At 44.2% G+C, this 21,938-nt stretch overlaps 1 protein-coding gene across 2 annotated transcripts in view; it reads right to left on the bottom strand.

Moving 5' to 3' along the window:
* LOC111959136 (mannosyl-oligosaccharide 1,2-alpha-mannosidase IA) overlaps positions 1–21,938 on the bottom strand; it is a 239,554-nt gene that overhangs the window by 14,366 nt on the left and 203,250 nt on the right. Inside the window, exons 5-7 of one of the 2 annotated variants that reach the window (XM_023980596.2) lie at positions 6,391–6,485; positions 1,748–1,871; positions 1,125–1,218 (exon numbers count right to left, since the gene is read on the bottom strand). In XM_023980596.2, coding sequence (XP_023836364.1) covers positions 1,125–1,218; positions 1,748–1,871; positions 6,391–6,485 — 313 coding nt within the window. Of the gene's footprint in view, positions 1–1,124; positions 1,219–1,747; positions 1,876–6,390; positions 6,486–21,938 lie in introns of both variants that reach the window. The other variant, XM_070437363.1, reaches the window with a different exon arrangement.

Here is a 21,938-nt window from a genome sequence, read left to right as displayed (position 1 = left end):
ACCCACACAGTTGTGGTTTTAATTGAAATAACATTTGAATTGGTTGGTACAACTTCAGATATGAATACACTTGTGGTTGTTGATTTTTTTCCCCTCCCACTCAATTTCATGCTAATTTAACAACTCTGGATACTGGGTTGGAGATGTTTTTTTGTGCGCTCACACACCCACCCACCACCACCACACACCCCTACCCGCTGTGAAAGGTTATCACGCAGCGTTCTGTTAGCCCTTGACAACAGAACAGCAGAGACTGGGGGAGATGTGTGTGTGAATCCATGGTTTCTGCTCTGTGCCCAATGTGCCCGTGCTGACAAAAACACAGGCCGGGCTGAACACCCACAGTCCCTCTCCTTCTTATCTACCTGCTTCATTAACCATTCACCCGCAACAACAATTAGCCCCATAATCAGCCAGATTAGGACTTTCAGGCCGACATCTTCAGATGTCGTCTCAGGCATCTCCCATTCCTCTGCCTTTCAGTTGAATCTGAAAAGATTCAATTTCCCAAGGTAATTGGATTCATTATCATTTTAATAACCCAGAGCGAGGCGATTTACATCACTGCTTGAGACTGACATTGATAGTGAAAGAAAGAAAGGAAGAAAAGGGGATGGATGGATGACAAGGAGGCTCCAAAGGATTTAAATAGGAGCGCTCCTGCAAGGTCGGAGGACTGTGTAGAAGTCAGACGATCAGTTCACGGACGACTAGAGTGTAATAATATGGAATTATAGTGTTCCTGTACAGTATTAAAAAAGTCTCAGAATTGCCTTTGACTGGGTTAACCAGAGACGTTCTTTGCTGCTGTACTACAATTACAAAGGCGGTGCTTGTATAGTGTCAAAAGCTTTCCTGTGGATACAGTAAGTGAAGTATGGTGATGGAAATTAAGCTAGCCCGCTAGCCAGATAGCACTTTTTAGACCAGGCTAGTAGAAAATGTGGAGTTAATGTTGTCTTCCCAAATATCGCTTGGCACAGATTTTGTACCTTTGGCTATTAGAATGCCACTCAGGCTGTCTAGTAGACATTCCAGTCTACTAGTGTGGCTGGCCAGTGCCCTTATGTTCCATGATAATAATATAATAATTTGTATCTCCTTCAGTGGAGGCCAGTACTCACGTTGGACCCAGTTGCCACTGACGGGACTCAAGAAGTTAGGATAGAGACCGTGAGGCTTCTCGATTTTGTTCAACAGCTTTCGGATATTCATAACCTGCAACACCACACAGTAAAAAATACATTAGCTCTGAACGAAAAATAACTGTAGAGAGGATTTCAACTTTGGCATCACATATGCTCCTAAATTGATTTAAATGTCCTCGTACCCTGAAGTTGACACTTACAGCCAAATTAGAAAGGAAAAGTTATCGTCCAATGAAAGTTACCATTATGTTCAGTATGCCCATTAAAAACATTCACAAATACCCATTAAATAAATTGAAAGTGAAGTTCTTAAGAATATTGCCAGAGGCTGGAGTAATGACTGCAGCAAGAAAAACACAAATTGATAATGACATACATACAGCATGCACTGATAAGCATACAATGTTAACAGTTTAACATATTTKACCTAGTAAAATGTGATATTCTGTAGCAGACAGTCACACATAGGGTTGCAAAATTGCAAAAACGTCCCCAAAGTTCCCAAGTTTTTGAGAAATTCCTGTTGAACCTAACTGGGAAAGTTTCTGGATTTGTGCAACCCAAGTCACTCACAGTATTGTGGGTACTGTAGTCCATACCTTCTCTGTGTAGATGCCATTGTTGGAGAGCTCTGAYAGGTGGACRAACTCCAGGTGCAGGGTTCCAAACTCCGCCAGGATACTGCTCCCGGCTGACGCCCAGCCCCAGCTCCAACTGGTGCCACTGCAACAGAAACCATACAGCGCCAAGTGAGGACCACAGTCAACACTGTTATACACACTAGGAACAGACACCATACCATAACAAGTGAGGACCACAGTCAACACACACTGTTATACACACTAGGAACAGAAACCATACCGTAACAAGTGAGGACCACACTTGGCACACTGTTACACACTGTTACACACTCTGGACATTACAGGTGTCACAGCACATACCACGCCAAGAGAGGACCACAGTCAACACACCGTTACACACTGGTTCACACTCAAGACAACAAATCCATGCTAGCATAAAAAAATCATGATGTTCTGCAACGTTTTCATTAGATTGTAATAATGGGCAAATAAACAGTATTGGAACTTGATGTGATGGTACAATTACACGTTGTCCTTACCAAAATGTAGGCAGATTATACAGATAAACAAACAACACCAGTGTCAGTAATGAAAAACATTCCATTTTCACCTCAGTCTGGTGTCACTTTCAGCAGTTCCCTGGTTTGTCTTTGAGGCAATTTAGTGTCTCGGAGCCAAAGCTTTATACGGTTCTAGTGCACCGACACCTACAATATCTCCAAAATGTGTTTTCCTTTATGTCCCAGGGCAACGGCACATCATTTGTTTCTTTCTTGCTTTTCAGAAGGCACTGAGCCGAGGAGACAGATATCCAGACAGATATTACAATTGTTCATCACTCTCCAGAATGGTGCATTTTGGTGCTGAAGAAAGTACAGAAACTAAGGGCCATCCCAAATGGCACCCTACTTAAAACATAGTGCACTACTATTGACCAAAGCCATTTGGGCCCTGATCAAAAGGCATCCACTATATAGTGAATAGGGTGCCATTTAGGGCGCAGTATAAAGATTAAGCTGGTCTGGATCTATTTGTCCCTCTTGTGCACCAACCCAGATGCTAGCTGATGCACCACATCATTTGTCTGTGGATCAGAGTGGGAGGCTTTACCACCCTCTGTAGATCAATAACCAGTCCACATCTGCAGAGGCGAGGAAAGCATTAACGTCATCTTAGAAACTAAAGCAAGAGCACTAGCCAAGTCTGGAGTCAACCAGGGTCACCAATAAACCGTGTCTGCATCCAAAATGGCACCCTAGTTCCTATATAGTGCAATCATTTTGACCTGGACCCATAGGGCTCTGGTCAAAGCAGTACACTATAGTGAGTAGGACACTATATAGAGAATGGGGTGCGGTTTCGGATGCAACCCATATCCTTCTGTCTTATTTCGCTATGAAAGTAGTGCACTGTGAGGATGACATTCGCAGCCGTCTCAGAATAACAGTATGTCGATGTCTAAATTACGACTACACTATGACTAACCTAATCAGAGGAGGTGAGATGGAATGGCATTACATTACAGTACATGACCTAATCCTACATTAATAGAAAGTGATAAAGGGATGAATGGAACTGAACGTATTAGCGGAGGATGGAAAGAAAAAGAGAAACTATAGAGGGAGTGAAGCAAAGAGAGATGTAGTCCTGATGAATATGCTTCGTATTAGTTTGGGGCTCCATCATTAGCTGCTCAATCTAATGTAACATCAGGGCCCGTAGATTAGGAGTGAACGGCTTTAGTGGCTTATTGCAAACAGGATGCATGCGTTGGAATATTTGTATTCTGTACAGGCTTCCTTCTTTTCACTCTGTCATTTAGGTTAGTTTTACAGAGTAACAACGTTGTTGATCCATCCTCAGTTTACTCCTATCACAGCTAATAAGCTAATGTTTTAAAGTCACTATTGGCCTCATGGTCAAATCACTGAGTGGTTTCCTTCCTCTCCGGCAACTGAGTTAGGAAGGACCCCTATATCTTTGCAGTGACTGGGTGTATTGACGCGCCATCCAAAGTGTAATTAATAACTTCACCATGCTCAAAGGGATATTCAATGTCTGTTTTTGTTTTTTTCATCTACCAATAGGTGCCCTTCTTTGTGAGGCATTGGAAAACATCCCTGGTCTTTGTGGTTGAATTTGTGTTTGAAATTCCCTGCCTGACTTAGGGACCTCACCGATAATTGTATGTGTATGGTACAGAGATGAGGTAGTCATTCAAAAATCATGTCAAATACTATTATTGCACACAGAGTGAGTCCATGCAACGTATTATGTGACATGTTAAGCAAATTTGACTCCTTAAGTTATTTAGGCTTCCACTTTGACATTATGGGATATTGTGTGTAGGCCAGGGACAAACAATTTCAATTTAATCCGTTTTAAATTCAGGCTGTAACACAACAAAATGTGGAAAAAGTCAAGGGGTGTGAATACTTTATGATGGCACTGTAAATTGGTACATTACACACTTTAGGAAACTTGCAAAAGTAATGATCAGCTTTTGCATTCAGTAACTTGCAAACAAATGTTCAATGCTTTCTCTATGCATTATTCATTGTACTCCTTGTATGAATGTGTTCGCATTGCTAATTACAAAGCATTTAGCTTGAGGTTCTTCAATGTGTTGAGGCCTTTTGGGAGCACATGCAGTATTCTATAAGTAGTCCTGATATACTGCATGAAAGACCACATGCAGTATTCTATAAGTAGTCCCGATATACTGTATGAAAGACCACATGCAGTATTCTATAAGTAGTCCCGATATACTGTATGAAAGACCAACACATGCAGTTTCTATAAGTAAGTCCAGTATGTACTGTATGAAAGACCACATGCAGTATTCTATAAGTAGTCCGATATACTGTATGAAAGACCACATGCAGTATTCTATAAGTATCCCAATATACTGTATGAAAGACCCAATGCAGTATTCTATAAGTAGTCCGATATACTGTATGAAAGACCACATGCAGTTTCTATAAGTAGTCCCGATATACTGTATGAAAGACCACATGCAGTTTCTTAAAGTATCCAGATATACTGTATGAAGACCACATGCAGTATTCTATAAGTAGTCCCGATATACTGTATGAAAGACCACATGCGTATTCTATAAGTAGTCCCGATATACTGTATGAAAGACCACATGCAGTATCTATAAGTAGTCCCGATATACTGTATGAAAGACCACATGCAGTATTCTATAAGTAGTCCGATATACTGTATGAAAGACCACATGCAGTATCTATAAGTAGTCCCGATATACTGTATGAAAGACACATGCAGTATTTATAAGTAGTCCGATATACTGTATGAAGACCACATGCAGTATGCTATAAAGTAGTCCCGATGTATCTGTATGAAAGAACACATGGGACACGCACTATACAACAGAGGACTTCTAAGACTTTAAGTCAGCCCATAGGCAACATATTAATTGTGCTGTACTGAATTCCCTTTGTGTTGTGGTGTGTGTGTTGTGTGTGTGTGTGTGTGTGTGTGTGTGTGTGTGTGTGTGTGGGTGTGTGTGTGTGTGTGTGTGTGTGTGTGTGTGTGTTGTGTGTGTGTGTGTGTGTGTGTGTTGTGTGTGTGTGTGTGTGTGTTTGAGGAAATTAGAGCTCTAGTACTTGTATTCAGTGTACTAGATTATGGGGCAACATCGTTTCTCTCTGAGCTAAAATGAAATCCCTTGCTGTTTGGGTGTATGTGTGTGTGCGTGTGTGTGTGTGTACAGTATGCGTTGTGTGTGTGTTTGTGTAGTTTCTGTACATATAAGTTCCTTTACTTATGTGGCTATAATTTATAATGGGGGAGTATCATTCCTCCCTGCCCATCTGCACTCAGGGTCCATGTTACCCATCTAACTKGAATTAGCTCTAGAATCAGTTAATTAAATTTGCCAGCAACTGTCTGCTTAGACAGGCGGGTTAATTGGAAGCAGGTGGCAGGCAGAGGTGCCAGAGAGATGTCTTTTTAGAATATTTTTTTAAAAAGTGTACAATTGTCACGCTGGCATTAATGATTCGGGAGACAGGCGCAGGAACGCGTAATCGTTTTTTAGTTTTTATTATACCCCAAATTACGGCGTGCCGTGTAAGGGCTCGGGGATGAAGACCAAACAAAGACGTAAGAAAAACACAGGGTTGGAACCCAAACAAAAGAGCGAGGAGTACCTCGAATAAATACACACACGCACAATAACGCACAGGACGAGACCCGTAATCATCTGCGCAATCCACAAGGGCACGAAAGCCCAAAACACACCAACGGACATAGTAACAATAATCGGCAAGACCATGGAAACCAAAGGGCACATATATACAAATACTAATCAGTGGGAATAGGGGACAGGTGTGCGTGATGAAAGTTCCGGAGGGATCTGTGACAACAGTATCTTAACTATGTAGGGTGCGGGGGGTCTTGCATATGGGTATCCTGATAAAATCGCACAGGTCAGACTTGAACACGTTATCTAATTTGTGGCTCCAAGACGAGGCAGCAAATTTCAAACATTTCAAACGCAAACAGAAGTATAAAATATACACCACCTTCTTATTGCAATGTAATCCAGCTAAATGTGTTGGTAAGGTCTCATACAGTATGTGTTTATAATAGGATACTGTAGCTAGGGAGTCATGGGGACTGGTAACTAGGCTCACCTGCCCAGGTTGATGACTCCACGTGGGATACCCGTTGGTGTGTTGAAGGCCGGTAGCAGCTTCTCCCCAAGCACCATCACTTTCCTCTTGAACATCTGCAACAACACGGAAGGAGGGACACTTAGTAAACTCTCACAGGAACACACAAAGACAGAAGTACACACAACTGTGCAAAAACCAGCCCCAACCCCACAGAGGTACACACCACTCCCACATTACATCAACACAGGCATATTTTCATCTTGGCCCCTGTAAGAAAAACCTTTTTTACTTCCAAGTACAGAATGTTTTCACCCAACAAAGAACCGTCAAATAACTCTTTCTTCAGATGAAATAGGTTTCATGTAGAACCCTTTCATGTAGTGTACAGTCAAACACAGAGAGTAGAATTAAAGTGTAGCTCCAGCCCCAATACTTTCCAGATGGCTTCCCAGCCTCTCTCAACAAAGCTAATTATGTAGAACATAACAAACCCAGGGACAACGGAGAGACGGCGCTGCTCTGAGAAGGATTAAAAGCAATCTTATTGATGTAATCCACAGCAGTTCAATTAAACCTACACTCTCTCTGCTGCCTCTTGAAAGCAGGGCCAAGAGAGGGTGAAGCACTGTCTCAAAGTAAGATTAACAGGTCAGACAAATCGGCATTACCTGCCGAGACAGAGTAAGAAGGAGAGAGAAGTAGAGAGATAGAAGAGAGAGCGTTAAATAGTGAGAGAAAGACTCAGAGTGCTGGTATTAGAATTGAGATGCAAGGCTGCTAACAGAGAGAACTAGAAAGAGAGAGAGAGAGAGGGAGAGGGAATATTGTTTGTGTGGTGTGTGTGTGTGTGTGTGTGTGTGTGTTGTGTGTGGTGTTGTGTGTGTGTGTGTGTGTGTGTTGTGTGTGTGTGGTGTGTGTGTGTGTGTGTGTGTGGTTGCATGCATACACGCGTGTATCGGACCTTTGGTGTGTGTGTGTGGTTGTGTGTGTGTGTGTGTGTGTGTGTGTGTGTGTGTGTGTGTGTGTTTGTGTGTGTGTGTGTGTGTGTGTGTGTGTGGTGTGTGTGTGTGTGTGTGTGTGTGTGTGTGTGTGTGTGTGTGTGTGTGTGTGTGTGTTAGGGTTGGGCGGTATCCAGATTCCATTAACGTACCATACCGGGGTATACAGTATTACTGACAGTGCACACAAAGGGTGCTATTTCTTTCCAAGCGTAGAAAAAATCATATATATACACTACCAGTCAAAAGTTTGGACACACCTACTCTTTCAATGGTTTTTCTTTATTTTTATTATTTTCTACATTGTAGAATAAAAGTGAAGACATCAACACTATGAAATAACACATATGGAATCATGTAGGAACCAAAAAAGTGTTAAATAAATCTAAATATATTTTATATTTGAGATTCTTCAAAGTAGCCACCCTTTGCCTTGATGACAGCTTTGCACACTTGGCATTCTCTCAACCAGCTTCATGAGGTAGTCACCTGGAACGCATTTCAATTAACAGGTGTGCCTTGTTAAAAGTTCATTTGTGGAATTTCTTTCCTTCTTAATGCGTTTGAGCTAATCAGTTGTGTCGGGACAAGGTAGGGGTGGCAAGAACAGCTCAAATAAGCAAAGAGAAACAGTCCATCATTACAGTCCATCATTACTTTGAGACATGAAGGTCAGTCAATCGGGAAAACTACAAGAACTTTGAAAGTTTCTTCAAGTGCATTCGCAGCCTGCCCTCCAGCCCATTTTTCTCCATCTTCTCTTCACGCAAATGGCGGGGATCTGGGCCTCTTCCCGGGAAAGCAGTATGTAATTTACGTCGGGCTCGTCGGACTCGTCAAAGGAGAAAAAGGATTCTGCCAGTTCATGGTGAGTACTTGCAGTTCTGATGTCCAGAAGTTATTTTCAGTCATAAGAGACGGTAGCAGCAACATTATGTACAAAATAAGTAAAAACATTTTTTTTACAAGCAACGCAAAGAAACGAATAAAAAAACACAATTTGATCATATGTGGCCCTTTGGGTTACAGCCTATATGAACAGTCAAATGCCACGGTGATCTAGACAGACTACCAATCGAGGCAAAGGTTTCAAATCTCTGGATTAACTACCTAATGTTAGGTCTAAATTTAGACTCTAAATAGTCTAAATTTAATCATGAATAAATTGGATAAGATTAGCAAAGGTGTCAGCTAGAGATGACGTGCGGGGATTTGTAGTCTTGCGTGATGTCTACTTTGATGCTAATCAGCATTTTCGAATCAGAGTAAATAGAGCTGAATATATACGTCACACCAGGGTAAGCCTATATGAAACACAGGCCTTATTTTTAGTGTGTCTAAAATTCCCTATGGGAAAAATGAATGGTGGAAAAACGAATGGAACCATTTCCCTGTTTGACCGCTAGGTTTTACAAGTATTATGACACCTCCACTGTGGGGCTCTATACCGCCCAAGCCTAGTGTGTGTGTGTTTGCAAAGTGTCACAGTGCTCTTTGGCAGTCTCTCCGTCTCACTGCGTGGTGACTCAGCTAAAGAAAAGAGTGAGTGAGAAGGAGAGGAGGCGGAAGCTGGTAGAGCTAAGTGTTCATATAAGGGTGCAACCCAAATGGCACCCTATTTCCTATATTAGTGCACTACCTTTGACSAGGGCTCTGGGAAATAGGGTGCCACTTGGGACGCAACAATAAATGCATGTCAGAGTAACTAGCCATTAGAATTATGATCACCAATAATGTCAATATGAGTTGCCCGTGCCCTTGTCCTACAGTAAGTGAATGATACAATGTCTCTCCTGCCTCTGGCACTCGAACTGCTAGCTCCCACTGCAGCTGAGAGCCGAGAATGGCTCGTTATTTCCATCATCTGAGGATGCGCCTGGACACGGTCTGTCTGGGCCTTGATTCGCCCTTTCTGGGTCTTTGTTTTTGTGACCAGGAGGCAGAGTGGGCTACAGAGAGATGTACTGGCACATGACTGATTTGGACACATTATGTGCATGGATACACATGTTTGACTCAGATGTATGTTCTCATGTGTCTGTGCAGATACGCACACACGCACACAATGATCATTGTCATCGGTAACACGCGCACGCACAAACAAATCCTTCCACCTACTTACCCACCCATGCCCTTGACAAATGACCATTTACTGCCAGCTGCTACAAGATCATATTTACAATCCAATTACCTATAGTTCTCTGCATGTTACTCTAAAGCACAGTCCACACTAGTTCAAATGACTCAGATTCACAGGACATTGACACCACACAGAGACATACAAATCCCAGTGAGGCCACAGTGGCCCAAGTAGTCATCGCTCCATCTAGCAGCTGGGGGCCCAGTCCTTTGCTGGCCCACTAGCCCTCCAGAACTCCCACAATTCCCTTCCCTCTCAGCGTACTGGAAGGGCCTGGGAGACCCAGGGTGGATTTACACACAGAGGAAGCTCATTTATCCATACTGTAGGATCCACGGCTAAGATGAGTGTGTGTGCATGTGTGTGTGGTGGGAGCTGCAGATTGGCCCTCTGGTCCTCCAGCTCAATCTCTTATCATAGAGATTACTAATGGCCCTCTCCCCCATTGTTACTCAACCAACCTAGCAGTTCATGGGCATCATGTAAACACACACCCACAGTCATTTTAAAGCCTACGCACACCTACACACGTGCGCACACACACAGCCATATTAACACACATGCACACACATACTCACAAGAGTGCACAAACTCCAATTATATCACACTGTTATTAAGCCTTGTTTACGCACCTAGGAATTCCATCTATATTAATTACAGCATGAGCCCTTTTGCAGGCAGCTGTGGTATGCTTTTCCGTTGAGCACATGCAACGTTGCAGGCCCCCATTCACATCTATCTAAATCTACCTCCCACTTCTACAGTGCAGAGCAAGACTTCAGCACAGCTCCAGCTCATCTGCATCTCACTCATGCCCTCCTCTCCTCCTCTCGCCTGTAACTATTCCCCAGGTCGTTCCTGTAAATGAGAACGTGTTTTCAGTCAACTTACCTGGTAAAATAAGGGTAAGAAAAATGATACACTACGACAGAAGTGCCATTAGAGACGGGCTGCTGCTTCGTATGCAGTGCACGCTATCGTCCACCCATTCTTCCCAGCCATCCCACGTGCATATTCCGGCGCTCGTCCACAATCCTTAAACCCACCCATCGGAAGACCAAACAAGGCCTCGGCACGGAGGCGCATTGATCCGTTGTAACAGGAGACGGCTCGCTTACTTCGCTTTCAGTTTGGAATTACCCCGTGGATGTTGGACACGACAGCCGCGAACTGAATGGCTTTTCTCTTTTAAGCACAAGAGACACGTAGCGGGCGACGCAGTCACCTCTCCCTGAGTTAACACTGTCAGGGACCAGTGGAGACAGACTGAGGGGTGGAACTCTGTATGTACGGCACCCTCAGTTACCATTCAAACTTCTCAATTGTGAGTCAAAGAAACACTTGAAGTGTGAAAGTGGAAATGAGAGGCTGTTGCTCTTTTGGAGTCAGCACGTGTTGGTTTTCACTTCAGTGAAGCTGTTGTCCCGAATTTTTTTTTTGTTATACCCACCCCAGTGGCTAGATTCTTGGTTAAATAGCATACAGGTGTAAAAAGAACTGACATTGGCAAAAATGTACATACGACTTTTTGTACAACAGTTCTGTTTCAGTGGGATATAGACCAACCGGAGGCTCTATATCAGTGTCAATGGAACTCACAAAAACTCTCTGCACCTACCAAATGCAGTGTTTCTAGCTCCAGCCCAGTACCCCAACATGATACCTTTTTGTTGTAGTCCCAGACAAACTCCCCTAATTCAACCAACTGAGGACCTGATGATTAGTTGACAAGTTGAATCAGGTGTGCTTATTTGGGGCTACAACAAAAATGTGTGCTGTCGGGGGTACTCAATGAATGGAGTTGGGAAACACTGGCCTAAGGATGCAGACAAGCGAACTGGGACCATTTGTGCGAAATATACACATGTATTTCCAATGTCTTGCTGACTGTGGCTGAAAACAGCTTTTGCATGACAGGACAGAGAACAACTACAAACCGTTATCTGAGGCCTGATAATGCCAAGCTTGCCCTACGGCACTGGTCCATTATCGTTGTTTACAACTCAAATTTTGAACCTCCTTGTGAACACTAAGCTAGAGAAGATTGCAACAAGGGACAGGAGACGTGGCGCCCATCTCCGCCTCCTCTCCTGCCTTGAGGACACATTGATCCGGACCAACGGCAGTCAGGCATGACGCATATCTAACACGATAAAACAACGGCTGGACAGCTCAGCAGCGCAGCCTCTGCGACGTGTTAGCAGCCTCTAACAACGTGCTGAGTCAACCAGGTGCGTCTCTCTCGCAATGTCACCCACTCAATTAGAGAAATGTAACGCATTTCCAGGAGAACAAAGTCCCATCTAGTCATGGTTGTCTTCAGAGCAGCAGAACTTGATAGTTGGAAGACAAAAGGAAAGAGGAGTGGGCGGGAGGCAGGAATGTTGTGAACGGCATTATGTTATGCTCTTTGATGGTGAATTCTATTGGAGGAGTACGAAGTTATCTTCCTGTGTGATGCAATGTATTTTTTACCTATTTTATCCTCTGCCCTCGGAGCGACTACATGCGAAGTATGTAGCGTGTTTTGATTACTTCTCATTAAACCCTAACAGTAGGGAAGATTTGAAGGTATAGTACACTACGAGAGAGTGTACACTACCAGTTGCGGTTGAAAAAAAGAGTTTGCTCTAAGTCACCTTAGTTCCTTAAGTGATAGAAATAGCATTTAAATCCGGAAACGTTTTGGGTGACATTTGGAAAACATCTTGATGGTGCCGTGTTTAAAAAAACGCTGCTTTTTACGACCGTGGAAGAATGAATTATTCCTGTTCGCCAGCTGTGCGTGATGAAAACCGAGCCCAAAACACTCTCTCTGACTTTCACAATCCCCCAATACCCCACCAGGACGAAAACATATCCTTTTTTTTTTACCACTTTTCCTCTCCTCTCTCATCCCCTCATTCCTCCATCTGCRGTAGGCTTTTACTTAGGGTATCAGCTGACTCTAAAAGGCTGTAAAAAGGCTGAGGAGACCAAAGCTGTCCGCTCGGATCATTCACCCAGCCCAAACATCCTATAGGGCCGATCAGAATTAGATACACTATTTGTGCTTGACCTCTGTGTGGTCTAATGTTTAGAAACTGCCCACGTCACCACAATGTAAATAAAGGTGGCAGGTAGCCTAGCGGTTAAGAGCGTATGACCAGTAACCCAAAGGTTGCTGGTTCGAATCCCCAAGCTGACTAGGGGAAAMATCTGTTGATGTCCCCTTGAGCAAAGCACTTAACGCTAATTGCTCCCGTAAGTTGCTCAGGATAAGAGTGTCTACTAAAATGTTGAAGTGGATGACAGCTGACAATCTCTTTCTTGAGAAATACACAAGTTCATCTGAGCTCTGCTAGTTGGAATTGCACAGCTGAGTAAGACCCTTGAGGCCAGGGTATAAGGAGAAGTGTCAGTACATGGTGAACCACTGAATTTGAAGCATGTACACCAGGGCTATGAGACATGTAGCTTGATTAGCTAGAAAGAAAATAGCCAGAGGGAAAGATACTGGCATGTGCTACCCATCTTCGAAACTCAACATTAGGCATCAGACGACATCCTGGGCAGAATTAGCACAGTTGCTCTCAGCAGCCTTTTCTCATCTTACATGGTGTGAGAGAGAGAGAGAGAGAGAGAGAGAGAAAGAGAGAGAGAGAGGAGAAGAGAGAGAGAAGAGAGAGAGAGGGAGAGGGAGAGGGAGGGAGAGGGAGAGGAGAGAGAGAGAGAGAGAGAGAGAGAGAGAGAGCACAAAAGCACAGCACACATGGTTGAAAGCCTGCTGCTGGGTGCTAGCTGCCCGATATCTGGGTTGTAATACTACGGCGCTGCCCTGATAAGAACCTCATTTGCTCAGTATGATTTAACTGGAACAATCGGTCGATTCTTATAAGCAGCGGTCTGCCCTGGTTGGTTTTTGACTCTATCCCAGCGGTTTACATCATTATTAGCATCTGATGGTTTTACCATTGATTCTTCTGGACAGTCTGGGAGCCTTGCAAATACTACTAGAGTCTTCAGAAGAGAAGCCACAGACCAYCAGCTCGATTTACTAAGTGTTTGCACCAGGTGCAAAGAACGGCAAAAACAAAAGCTTTGAACATGTATTTATTCACACTTTATCGCTAGATCTTATTCTTTCTACCAGCCGGTAACTTTTTGTTCTGTCCTCAATGTTCAATTCCCCTTTTTTTTTTTTTTATATAGGTGCTGACTTTGCTTCACACTTAGTAAATCTCTGCCATGTGTCTTTGATTGATACACTACGACAAAGCCAGGAAAACAGAACGCACGCTTCTTCTCACCCCCGTCCAAATATAAAACAGAGACCCCTTCCGTCTCTGCCAGTTTCATGACACGAGACACACATTTCCTGCACATCGATTCCATTCTYCATTTCAATACGGCTGACCGCAGGAGACGCGGAGGAGTGTGCAGRTTAGGGAACTGGGAGGTCTCAGAGCAGGTGTTCCAATCTTTTGCCTTATTTGTCATGAGGAATAYGATTACATGGACAGGAGGGACCTGAATCTAGATCAGCACTCCTACTATAGGTCGCTTCATGAATACAGGCCCTGGAATTGCATCGGAGCGTCAATGCTAGGAGGTTGAAGTTTTAGGCCGTAAGAGATGGAGCTATATACATTTGAGCTAGGTACTTGAGTTGGATCCAATTTATAAATGCCCGACAGCATTGAACCACATTAGGATAATATGAACATACACTTGCTGGGTAGTTCCAGCGGAATGCTTCTGGGAAAGATTGGATAAGTGAAGCTTGTCTCCAAATCGTGATCATATCATACTTAGCTTTGAAGTAAAGCTAGTTTCTCTAAAGCGGTTATCATAGCTTGTAATGGAATCCTGTATTTCCAAAGCATGTAGTCTACACCAAGGGACTGATTATGGCTCACGGTGGTGTCGTCACTGACTCGATTCCCGTTTGGTTCGAATACAAAATGAAAAGTGCTTTAAAAAGTCCAGTTGTGAACATCCAAGATGTTGACAGTGATTTGCCGAACAGAGCAGAGGTAAAACAACATGTTCTTTACTTTAATGAGGTCTGCAGTAGCATTGATTAACACATGTTCCTTGAGCATGAGTGTCTGAACTGACGCAGGGGTATGTATCTCGAGCGACTGCTGACTAGCAGCATGAAAGGGGAAAGGGGGATACCTAGTCAGTTGTCCAACTGTATTCAACGTAATTTAACCCAACCCCTCTGAATAAGAGAGGAGGGGGGGGCTACCTTAATCGACATTCATGTCTTCGGCGCCCGGGGAACAGCGGGTTAACTGCCTTGCTCAGGGGCAGAACGACAGATTTTTAACTTGTCAGCTCGGGGATTCGTTTCAGCAACCTTCCGGTTACTGGGCCAACGCTCTAACCACTAGGTTACCTGCCGCCCCTCGAATCCCTCCATGCGTCTCCAATCGCCGTGACGTCGTCTGAACTAGAACACGATGTGTATAATTTATGCTGAGTGGCATCGCCTGAGACAGAGAGGCAGCTCWAAATAAGGTCATCAAATAAATAAGATATGAAGACTTCTCTGGGAAAGAAAACGGATATGTTTAAGAATTCCACACTGAACCCCAATGGAAAACAAACAAGCGAAAAGCAATCATCTGCTCTAAAATCCTCTGAACACTTTATATTATAACTTACAGTAAATTGCCCAATGTTATTCTCAGTAATGTTATTCTCGGTGACGGACATTCTACCCAACATTATTCTCGGTAAAGGAATCGCTGTGCCTGGTGAACACAATTCCACGGTTCCACAAGTTCTATGGTTCCGCCACTCCGAGCCACATAGTGGAGGTAATCTAAATAGCTTCACAGTTTGTTGACTGGGTGTAATGCGGCTGTCATGCCTTGTTTTTGTTGCTCCGCCATGATGCAATTACAGATGTTTCGGTTGCAGCGTTATCCCGAGGAAGCCGACAGTGAGCTCTTTACGTTCCCTATGGTCTAATTACCTAGCCATGGTAGGTATACTGTGCCTATGAAAAGATGCCAGGCTAAATAACTTAACAGTCTCTGGAGGGRGATTGGAGAGTTTAAGGGGACAGACGCTTCAACTGTTTGAAGCTTGCGGAGATGATCAATCATCACTAAGAGTAGATATAGCATTGTAGATGTAGATTCAGCTCAGTTATAGCCTCAGCCACCAAGTGGCACTGTATACTGCCTTATGTCTTGTGTCTTGAGAAGGGCGGTTTGAAAGTGAGTGTTAGTTACAATGCTGACTGTTACCATGCTTGCATTCCCCACCAATATGGACACGTAACAGTTAAATGTGTTTGAATTCCCATATCGGTATATGTGTGTATAATAGTTTTGGCGGTTGCAGGAATGAAGAATAAATCACTTTTTTTTTTTTTACTACTACACCTCAACTACACCTGAAAGGAATGTGTTATTTCTCCTGAAGTGAGCCAGCAGTCACATCGAATCAACTCCTACCATCCATGTGAAGGTTCCTGGAGAACTCAAACTGAGTGTGTCACTATTTCACAGACAGGAGGTTATATCTACTCAGTTACCACAGTTACCAGTACCATGCTCTATCACCAGCCACCGACCGTTATATGAAGGTCTAACAATATCAGGACAACCGATGTATCCGTATCAGCCTGCGCGGCGCCCTCCTTACATAAGATGAACCGTCACGCGCCACCGGTCGCCCAGACTTCCGATCCATCAATAATACAGCTGTGAGCTCCATCCATCCGCCGGCTGGGTCGTCTAGCTCGGCTCCATCGCTGTGGTTACAGTGGTGTTGGTAGGGGAACAGGGAGTGATAGTGCTGGGGGGGGTGATGGGATGAGGAGCGTCCACAGCGGTTGGAGGATGTCAGGTTCATTTCTCTTTATGGATGTGACAGTTTCTCCACAGCCCTGACTGGAAGCAGGGGACACTGGGTAATGTCGGCTTGCTCCAGAGCCAGACGGAGATTGAAACTAACAGGTGTCCTCCTCCAAACCATGGGAGACGAGGAGACGAGTCACAGAGAAGACACTTAAAATCTGGAGAGTCTCGTTAAAACTAGGCACGAACTAAGGCAAGGTGCACTAGACCTGCATGAAACTTTCCAATAACACTTTCCTATTCCAAAGTTAGCAACAGCTCAATGACAAGGACAGAATACCGAAAAATCGACAAAAAAACAACATGTATTAACAACAGCATTTCTTTGGATTTCTGTAATGTTCCGAGTTTGCAAATAGGCTAACAGTCTAAGCCAGACAAATGGTTATCCCTTTTGTATTTAAACACAATACCTGTACACAATGTTTCTGCATGACTACTTCTATGACTACTAAGAAAACCCGAGACCTGTTGATCATGCTGAATGAGTGTAGCCAGGGTGAGACAGAAGAACCAGGGGATTGAGTATGCTCCGTAATGAGACTGAGTAGAGCGGAGTGGTGCTGGTGGGAGGGTAGAGCCTGTTCTTGGACACAAAGCAGAAGAGGAGAGGAGAGGGGGAACAGAGGCGGCCTGGCCTGTCTAAGAGACCAAGCACAGGCAGATCAAATGTGGGTTCTCTCTGGAGCTTAGTGTCTCCCTGTGCCTGGACGACACTACGGCTGGTACAGAACCAGAGAGATACGACGGGGCTAATTTACAGYAGTACTGCCTGATGGCAGCTCTGGCTTCAAAGCACTGCCTCGTCAAAGCGGCAGGAGAGGATACGGTCACACTTATGACGGTGTGTGTGTGTCGGTGGGGGGTTGTTTGTTCGAATGAGAAGATCTGACTATGTGTGCTTGTYCAAGATACATCACAGCATTAACTAAGACCGTTCAAACTTTTCTTTGTGTATATAGTGTCCTCTATGAGAGTGTGTGACAGGCGCTGTAACACCAGGGTATACAGTCTGTGGCGGTCATCCACTTGATCCTAAGTGATATATCTCTTGATTTATATATTCACGCCACTGAAGTGTGACGCCGTTGCCGTTAGCGCCAGTTTTGACTGRCAAATACTGTATGTAATCTACCCTCTAACTGTTGAGTGGGATCACTCACTCCCCATACACATTGAAACAGGCAACTTAACACACCGCTGAGGCTGCACGSCTCAGATAACAACCATTCAATCCCCTTAAAAGGCGTTCACTTCCACCCCCCAAAAATGGCAAAGTGATAACTCTCAATAAACGCCATTTTCACAGCTCTTCAAAGAGAGTTGCAAACTGTGCCGCCACAATTACCACCTAAAATGACAACGAGCAGGTTTCATCTGGCTGGTGGTTTATGCTATAACTTTTTGAAAGCCCTTAAAATGGATCCATAAAAACATACACATAACACAGCTATAGTTCTATTGTCATACTATACAGTCATAGATGACAAGAGCTGCGTTTCGCTTTTGCAACAAAAGCATTTAGCTGCACCTGGTTTAACATCTGCTAATCTGTGAACGGGACAAATGAACTTCGATTTTTGAATTCTTGGATGAGAAGAGCTGCATTGTCTTGGTCTGAGTGGGCGGGAATTCAGACAACGACGCACCTGTTTGCTCGCATGGTGCAGGAAGCCATTAACAGTTGTCTTCCCCTAGCTATGAGAGTTGTGTGGACAGGCACAGATGGGGAGGAGAGAATGAGAACAAGAGGTGACGGAGAGTTTTTAACACACCGAAAGCATGCGCTCCTGTAAACGGCCATAGACGCAGCAGGAGAACATCTGCGCCCAGACATGTGAACAGCTAATGGCCGGCGCGATTCCACAAAAAGACAAGAAAGGGAAGACACGGGTCATTTATGACTCTATTACCCACGGTGTGGAAGTGAAGTCTAAAAACACCAGACCTGATGTGAAACATTTACATGCACAGAATGCCTCGTAAAAATAACTACAACGGGTTCACTGCAGGTTGGAGACACGAGCATGCTGCAATCGGTTCCTTTTCCCTATCAGTGCAGCATCAGAACTTTGTATTTGACAGACCCCGTGACCTTGCTGCTTAGAGTATTACATTAAGGTGTGTGCTCCATATCTGAATCTGATGACCATACTCTGTAACCCACTACTGGCTTTCTTTTCCAATAGCAGCCTGTCGTCTGCAGAGGTGACATGTGTTTTATCTCCACATTCTATATTACTAACAGAGACACCTGAAGGGCATTTGGGTGACATCTCGTTTGACATGCACCTGCTTTAGAGTCATGATGACATTAATAGCACATTCATAGCGCAATAATCTGTCTTCTTCACACGAAGGTAATCCGAAACAACAGACATGACTGTTGCTTAACAACGCTTAACAATTCAAATGATCAAACAATGGTTTCCGTTTCAGTTGGATGCACATCCCTACAGGTTAAAACGCCTTCCCACGAGCACAAACACATCTCGAAGCATTTCCTTGAAGCAATTAGTGATAACCTCAACCTTTCTTGTCAGTCAAACTCCATTTAACTAATGGTTGTTGCCAAGGAAGTGTCATGTTGCCAAGGATTTATAACTACAACAGCTCTGGGTTCTTTCACACTGTATGAAGTCATCACCCTCCAGAAACAAATTAACATGTTCCACACAATGATCTATGGGAGTGATGGCTCCTCCCGGCTGGGATCCTCCTCACTCCATTACTTCCTGTGAGTGTTCCTCAGAGACAAAGCCGCCATATGTGAGAAGCATGCATCCCTCCTCCGATTGGCCTTACTAGTTTCCGGGTTTCCAGAGCACACACTGTTGCTATGGTTTCTGCTCAGGCTGCGCCAGCTCCATCTGTCTTCGATGTCGGCTGGGTAAAACGCAGCGATTCCACTCCGTTTTCTCAACGGGGAGGCCATCCATCCTGCCACTCTGTCACCGAGGCCGACACAGATCAACATAACTCCCAGCTCTCTAGAGACGATACAGAAGTCAACAATACATACCGTTTCTATAGGTGAATACCTTCCGTCAATATGCAATGCAGAGAAAAAAATGACAAAAGAAAATATACAACAAATTTGTTGCCTGAAGAAATAGCTAGGCGTAGTAAGCATCAGTTGTTACATAAATAACAACATAACGTATACACACACACTGAACAACTTGGATAGGCCTCATGTGCTCTATAATTTATACTGTACTGCAGGGTGACTACTGAGGCGATGCTACACCAGTGCCTTGCTTGAGATCACAGAATTGTAACTTTGACACCTGGGGTTTGAGCTGGCCAACCCGTGGTCAGTAGCCAATGGCCAATGCCTGGCATTAATTTGAAGTTGCACTACACTATTTAATAAATATCTGACCCCTTTTTCACTCAGTACACAGTAGATCGCCAAGGTTACCACTGGACTGGAGGCCCGAGCAGCGCCGCAACCCTATCGTTTCACATGAATGCATAAAACTTGGCCAAAGTAGACAAGTACAATTCCAGCTCATTYGCACTGTGCCACTTGGAGATATGTCATATAAAGGGGAAAGGCTGGAGGGGAATGGAAAAGAGAGGGTTTACTTATTCATTCGCTCCCTCTATTTTCCTGCCTGTGTGTTTTTTTTCACTCAGAGATCTCTGTGGAGTGGCTGTGGGACTGTGAGGTTGAGTAGTGTTAGCTTTAACATTAGCTTAAGGTAGCTAACATGGTATGTGGCAGAGTGGTGTTAGCATATGCTAGCTAGCTAACACGCTATTGGGCTGGCGCATGGTAGCTAATATAGTGTGACGCTAAGCAGTGTTAGCTGCTGGTGAGCAATGCCGTCTGATACTACCAGAACCCCACTGTGAAGCCCTGGGTCAACTAAGGGATGCCTGTCTCTCCATACAAATGTCACTGCTCATGGGTATTGCATCGAGCCTGGCCTTTGATGCTAATTAAATGTTACTGCTAGCCTAGCGTTTAGATAAAGAGGCACACAGGAGGGGAGAATGGGGGAGTGGAAGAGAGCAAAGGCACCCACGTCATTTAGGGAGAGGGTGGTCTCTCTGAACTCTCTCTTCCACTCTTATGTGTGAGACCAATATCCTTTTCAAACAGAACACATTTGTCAGCATTGTCAGAGTAAATATCAACCATAACAGCGCTTTTCTCCATTGGAGCGGTTGTTTAATCAGTTGGTCTCCCTCCGGCATTAGCCTGATGCTACAAAGAAGCTACCCAATGTCAGGTGCACAGATGCCGGCTCACAACATCAAAGATAACGTGCTAGCATTAGCATAAGGCCTCTGGCATTAGACCGATGCCACAAAGTAGCTAACCAGAGTCAGGCGGGCAGATGTTGGTCACAACATCAAAGCTAACGTTCTAGGCCTGCGCAGGCTAATAAAAGGAGCGTCTTTGTGATGTGTTCTAAAGAGGTGTTGTATGTCGTGTCTAGGGCAGCGAGGGCAGCGGGGGCAGTTTGTTCTCTGAGGCATTCTCTGACCCTGACAGCTAACGCTTCAGCGCTGAGGCAGTAGACGCAACTGAAAGTTGTCTGTTCGTGTCGGAGGTTCCAACGAATTGCTCCACTGACAGTCAGACGAAAACAAACATGGGCACTCTAGCAGAGGTCCACACTAGAAATCCGTGTCAGGGTGTAACAGGGGGGGGTGCGGTACCGGGCCTATCGAACAAATCATTATAACAAGGACAAGAATAATATTGATAACTGCCATGCTATCAAATGCAACAAAACAAGGTCCGAAACACATTGCTTCATGATTACACTGCCACTTTGAAAGTACAATCTATTTAACGCATTAACAAAATTAACAAAAAACATGCAGATGCCAGGTTAGAGGTGCCATTAGACTACTTGAGTTATTTCCAGTCAGCTTGTCAGGCAACGGCGCTGTTGCCTTGTTCATGATAGGCTCTGTCCCTGTCCCTGTTGCACTTGCATAGTTGCATTCCGCGCGGACAGCAGCCCGTACAACAAGACCAAGAAGCATCCCATGCAACAAATCAACCAGCCAGCCATGTTACCGAAATGTTAAGAATAAGTCAGGCCATGTTATACTTCATGTCTGAAAGATCGTCCAGGGTCCATCGCCTGTGTGTGCGTGACCACAGTTGGCACTCCTTGTGTACCCAGCTGGGAAAGACATGCAATTATGAGACTACCTGCAGCACAAATCTCTTACTATAGTCGCACCCTCCTATATTCTGTCATTCCTTATCTCCTCTCGTCTCTTATCTCTTCATACCATTCCTCTCTCTCTTCTCTCTTATTTAGCACAGTTCTTAGTGCTAGGGAAATTGCAGATCAAGGATTCCCAATTGCAACAGATAGAGAAACGTTTAGTGGTCCTCAAACTAAAAAGTAAAAATAAAAAATAAAGAGAGAGTTATTTAGCGTTTGGGGTAAAATGAGTGCAAAAACTGTTGCTTTCACAATAAAACGATGTCAGCATTAGAGTGGCTATGGTGTGGACGCAACAGACTGTAGTGGTTATATAGTTCATTAAACTTAACTCCCCCTAGCACGGTCTCTCGATCGTGTGAACAACACTGGC

Source organism: Salvelinus sp. IW2-2015, linkage group LG35 (genome assembly GCF_002910315.2).
Source record: "Salvelinus sp. IW2-2015 linkage group LG35, ASM291031v2, whole genome shotgun sequence".
NCBI lineage: Eukaryota > Metazoa > Chordata > Actinopteri > Salmoniformes > Salmonidae > Salvelinus > Salvelinus sp. IW2-2015.
The sequence above is the reverse complement of the archived record's forward strand: the minus strand, read 5'-3'. Positions and strand labels throughout refer to the sequence as shown.